Below are 6,000 nucleotides of genomic sequence, written 5' to 3'. Positions count from 1 at the left end.
CTGGGGGGCACTTTCAACTTCCAGTGTGATGTTCAAATCTTCTCTGTTTTGGCAGCTGAAGATTTCTTCTTTTAACTACAGAAATCAGGAGTTTATTGGAAGATGTTTAAAAAACACTGGTACTTAAGTACCAGGCAATTGTGCCACCCTTCTGGCAGCCCTGCAGACCACTTGCATTAATCCCTGTTTTTTAAGGTTCTGTAACCTCTAGAACTGCAGTTCTCAGAAGTAATCTGCTCACTTCAAATATCCTCCAAGCTTATGTCTGAGTGCCAAAACTCATACAGAGAATAAACAACTTTATTTTATAACAGAATTACAGAAAGCAAAATATCACTTAATACAACTTTAAGCTACTATATATCTAATTTGGCATTTTAACTATACACAGAGTCAACAGCAAAAAAAAACCCCAAACAAATAACCCCCCAGCAAGAACAAATTAAAAATAAACCCCAATATAATTAACAGGTTTTTGCCATGGCAGTCTCAACTGATGGTACTCTCGTACTACTTTATGAGTGGAGTTCATCTTACATCTTTTATTCAGTAGCCTAAAAACCTGCATTAACCATTAGAGGAAGCCTGTGAAACATATACCTTCTCTGTAACAGAAATGTCAGTTCTAACATGAAGACACAGTGAGGTTTAATAGCAAGCGAGCATTCTACACATGTATCCAAATAATGGAAGTACTGCAATTGGGACACAGTAAGAAAAAAAAGCACTACGGTTTTAAGCTGCCTAGATCATCTCTTGTTGGAAAAAGAGAAAGATATTTTGTTCTTCCTTCTTTCCTTATCTGGAATGCTGCAGACAGCAAAAAGTCTGCAAAAAGTTGAGCATTGGCACCAAAGTGCAAAAAGAACACAGTGCTCAGTCAGAAGAAATCTGTCTGCAACTCCTTCTCCTCTACAGACTGCCACACCATCTCTGCTCCGCAGAGAGGAGCACCTTGGAAAAGAAAGAGTTACAGAGATACCAGTATAAAATTTATCCCAAGAAATATATTTTTTCAAATTTTAGCAAATGTTTTATTTTTATAAAAAACTTCATTATGTGATATCATATATTTACCTGAATAATCTGAAAAAAAATTCTGTAAATTACTCCAGTAAGAGATTTCACTTGAAATATCTGAAAAAAACTATATCTAAATTAGTAAAGATTCTCCTTCCCACACAATTATCACCTGCTCCAGTGAACAATGATTTCCAGACTTCCTTTGTTCACTTTCATATAATTAAGAATCAGTTTCAAAAATACAAGTATTTGTGCAAAAGGAGATCATACCCTCTAGAACTTCATTAAAAAAAACCAAAACTCTAAGATTGTTAAGAAGTGGTTATAAAAATAAACAAGAAAGACTGTAAGGGAATATAGACCAAAGATGTTAAAATGGAGTTTGGTATTGGCATTTAAGTCGTGAACATCTGGTCATTGTTGCTAGGCCTGGTGGATTCAGTGGAGTCATGATGACTTGGAATGACTACAGTTCTTCGTGGTCAGTGACATTTATATTTCTGAAAGAAAAAATGATACAGAAGGTTACATAAGCAGTTGTAACAGATACTATGACAGTGTCACATCAGAATCAGAAAGTAACCTTCTCTATGCAGGGTTCTTTGGTTTTTTTTACAAGAAGGAAAGGTTATTTCATTAAAACGATGTTGCATTGACTAAAACCCCCTTCAGTCATTAGGCATACAGTACTAGACTTTTTCAAAGTACTCATCCTGCTTTAGAGCATTTCTTCTCTTCCCAAAATTCTCATGTTATTTTAATTGCAACCCCTTGACAGTTTACTGAAAATTTTAATCCACAACCTAGAACATAAATAAAAAAGAAGGTTCTTGTTCAATTCAGTAATCCTTCAGAATCAGAATGCAGTATCGTTTACTTTTATTAGAGAAAACAAGTCTCCACCAAGAACACTGCTGTAGTCATCAGAGCTTTCATTGCCTCAGAAACAACTATGCAAAATTCATTGCATGACTCCATTGCCTCAGCACAGGAGAGCAAAAGGCTCTAGACAGATAGTCAAGGCACTTCAGGTGGTTTTTTTTTGTTTAGATGACTAAATTTTCCCCCTGAAGTTTAACTGAAAGGCATCAGTCAAACAAGTCTCCAGGTCTGACACAAAAGCAGCATGGAGAAATGTCCTCTTTTATTCTCTCACAAGCATTGAAGACCAGGATCCTGTAAAGCAATTGACAAACTCAGACAAGAACAACTGACACACTCCAGTCCTTTGCAAACAATCATTCCACAATGTCTATGTTTCTCAAAAATGCAAAGAAAAAAAGCCCCTCAGACAATGGAAAGAATTCTTTGAATGCTTTTTTCCCCGAATAAAATTTTTACAAAGTAGTTAAATATTTGATGAAGAACAGAATCAACTTTGCAGCTGGTCACTAATGTAGAAACATGGTGCAAATCTGCCAAAATAATTTTTTCCTCCAATGATCCAGTCGCCTATAAAAAGATGTAATTACTTCTATGCGATATATTGTGTTGAACACTGGTTCAAGATTAAGGTAGCATGAAGAACCTGGCAGATTCCACACACATGTAAGAGAAGAGGCAATCCCTGCTTCCAAGACCTTTAAATTCACACTGATTAATAATGAATTCAAAATGTGATGGTAGCACATAGACTAATAAAACGCTGCAAATCCAAACCATCTGTTCTGCTGTCTCAGTGTATCTTTCTACCTTAGATCCTGTGATGGAAGTGCTGAAAATATGCAAGGGGTGGCTTGAGTGTGCATGTTTAATGTTGCTGTGTACCAAGGGACCCATGAAATCACCCAAAGCACAGGCATTCTCCTTACTGCAAACAGCTCTCACAAAACTGATGTGCATTTTTCCAAGCCTTGTAGAACATTTATGTGACGTGGGGACTCATCAGCACCCCACTATCTCACAGCTCAGTACAGTTCCCTGTCCTCCCCTGTGCTTTTAAACCCAAACTGGAGCATACATGTTATACTAATTTTCAGTGTCACTAAGCAACAAAGGCATGAAACAAACCCAACTGAATGCTGCAATAAAGGTACAATGAGAAACCAGACATTTGTGCAATGTTTCTTATTTTTGGTGCCTTTCCCCACCTGTCCCTCACAAGCAACCCCACCTCCAGTGTTATTTTTGGTTTCTAGCATTATCTAATGTGAAAATAATTTTTAAAGTATTAATCCTACAACATGAATATCTAGGTGAGTGCTCATCTAGCACTTCAGAATATGATCCATGTTTTCTCCTGGTTTGTACATTTATTAACAACAAATATTTTCTTTTTCAAACACAGAATAATGTGACCAAATGTGAAGAAATTTTCTGGAGGCAGCCCAAACTCAGTTCTATTGTATTTTACATACTGAAAAGTTCTGTAAATTTACATGCTGAGAAGCTCAGAGGAAAAACTAGCCAGAAAATACTGTCTGAACACACATGACCAAAACAAACACTGCAGTTCTAGCACAATCTGTACGAGGTCAGGAAGGGAATTGGAACCATTTTGACAGAGAAGCTGGATAAACTTCCTGTCTGCAGGCAGAGAGCAGGCCATGCTACTCTCATCATCCTATTCTCCATGGCACTCAACACTGCTGCTCTATGCAGTACTGCACACAGCAGGAGTTCAGGACAAACTCTCAGGAGGGTTATGTGTACAGTGATGAGACCCAAAATTCTGCCAGCAGGTGTGAAAAACTCTTGCCCCAACACCCCACCATGGGCAGTCTCTTAACTGACCATATCCATGTCAACATCTGGCAATGGATATTAGCTCTCCCCTTCCTCATCCACACACAGGCATTCTCACTATTACCCAGTTGTTAAGAAAAGAGACACTTGTAGGTAGATTAAATAAACTAAAGCTTTAGTCTATGTCTTTCAGCTGAAAATACACTTCTGTGATCAGACTAGCTCAGGAAGAGCCCAATTCCTTGATAACAGTCATGCTCCATGGAACAGCATTCAATAGATGCACTTCATATCCTCTCAACTGATACTTGAATCTTTTCTCTTCTGGATCCCAGAAGTGACACTCAACAGTTATATCTTCAGCTTTTAGGAAATTCAGGCACAGCAATAAATTTGATCTTTCTAACACGACGGATTATCAGGATTATGTGAAAAACACCCTCACCTCTAGTAGTTTACACCAAATTTGGAATCAAGTCAGCGTCTCATTTTTCATATATTCCTGACACTTCATGGCTGTGCTCAAGTTTGCTAAAGCTGCAGGTTGAAATTTATAATGGCTAGTTTCCTTGGGTAAAGAATTTTGTTCAATATGAAGGGAACGCCTGCCTGCACAGGACACAGAAGTCTCTTGTCCACAGGCCACAATCACCATTGTATAAAATATTGAACCAGGGAAATAAGATCATGACTACTCTCATTTCTTTAGAACATATAAAATGTATTTTTTTTACCTTGTCTGCCCCTACATCAACACTGATCAAAGTGCATATAAAAAAGCTTGAAGTTGTACTAAGAAAATTCTCCTTGAGATGTTCCAATAACACCACTGCTCTTCGAGCTAGATACAGAGGCTGGTCAGTAAAAAATCAGAGGTCTCCTAATGAAGGTTTAAACCACTGGTTTTTACATTTCTTTATAAATCTCTCCCACTGATATACCCATTTATCCATTAACAAAACCTTTTTCTTGAATTTGAATTTACCATTAATAAAACCATCAATTTTGAAAAAACCTGAAGCTCTAATCTCATACTAACACTGTGACAAGCACAGGAAACCTGAAGCTTTACACCCCCAAATGGTTACAGAGCTTTAAGACTTTAGTCTATAATGAGTGCAAGAGCAGATTTATTCAGTGTTCACCCTGTTCTTTCTATTGAATACATGAAGGAGAACTGTATTGTGTTTTTTTCCTTTTTTTTTCTCAACCTAGAAAGGAGAGCCTAACAAACTAACATGACTTCAAACAGCTTTTTCAACTGATAAAAAGCTTTAAAACTTGAGCTTCCAATACATTTACCTTCTTGCCTGGGAAAATGATAAAGGGCCAAAAATTTCAGTATGTTTAGGATTAAGGATTAGCTGACTAAATGAAACATCCAAATGTGTCCTTTCACTACTGAAAACTACACAGTATTCCCACTGAACAAGCAAGATGTCAGGCAAGAACTATAATTGTGCAGGTAAACAGAAAAGTGTGACACATCCTTCATATTTTGCAGAAATAGCCCAAACCCACTTCAGTACAAACTATAACAACTTGACCAGACATCGCAGAAAATGCTGTGAGAGTATGGTGACAAAACTGGGAGACATGTATAGGAACATTTGCAACTGAAATTAATGTCATATTAGACCTAAGATAAAAATTCTTATATTAATAGTCTTCTATTAGCACCTGTTTCAACTCATCCTTCTGGGAATCCCTATCTTAAAGAAGCCCCATATTTTTCAGCTGAAAAGACATGAATGGAACAGCAAACTGATGCCACTGTTTCCTGTGTTAATTATCTACATAAGCTTACCTGAAGTATTTGCTTGAGAGCATTTTTGATTTTAGTCTTCATCTTCCTCAGCAAGTTCAGTTTCTTTGTGCACCACCACTCTTGTCACAGACATGTCAGGGTGCTGTTCTTTGGCTTCTTTGATTGCCTGTGCCAGGGCCTGCAAATGTATTTGAAACATGGAACTTAACAAAACCAAGAGGACTTTCATGTGGGAACAGAGAATGGGAGAGTACCTTTGGAAAATCTGGTTATAATTTTTCAGAACTGTAAATTCCTGAACTTGAGATCAAAGGTAAAAAAAACCAACCAACCCCCAAACCAATTCCCAAAACAGAAAACCCAAAATAAAGAAAAAAACCCCACCCCACCATGTTAAAAATTTACCAAGGTTTCCAGGAAGCAACAAGTAACCAAGTAACCATAAAGTTTTAAGATAACTTTCTAGCTCATCTTAGGTTAAAAAAAAGTGTTTACATATCCCAGAACTTTTTGAATTTCTGAAA

The 6,000-nt window shown here is 37.1% G+C and overlaps 1 protein-coding gene across 9 annotated transcripts in view; it reads right to left on the bottom strand.

Annotated features, from left to right (window-relative positions):
- Nucleotides 1-282: 282 nt before the first annotated feature.
- Nucleotides 283-6,000, bottom strand: part of EPB41L2 (erythrocyte membrane protein band 4.1 like 2) — a 108,989-nt gene continuing 103,271 nt past the window's right edge. For all 9 annotated transcript variants that reach the window (XM_030944354.1, XM_030944344.1, XM_030944352.1 and 6 more), the window contains 2 exons: nt 5,516-5,654; nt 283-1,523 (listed from right to left, as the gene is read on the bottom strand). In XM_030944354.1, coding sequence (XP_030800214.1) covers nt 5,547-5,654 — 108 coding nt within the window. In that variant the 3' untranslated portion in view covers nt 283-1,523; nt 5,516-5,546. The remainder of the gene's footprint in view (nt 1,524-5,515; nt 5,655-6,000) is intronic.

This window comes from Camarhynchus parvulus, chromosome 3 (genome assembly GCF_901933205.1).
Source record: "Camarhynchus parvulus chromosome 3, STF_HiC, whole genome shotgun sequence".
Lineage (NCBI taxonomy): Eukaryota > Metazoa > Chordata > Aves > Passeriformes > Thraupidae > Camarhynchus > Camarhynchus parvulus.
Note: the sequence above shows the minus strand (reverse complement) of the source record. Positions and strands in the feature narration are given on the sequence as shown.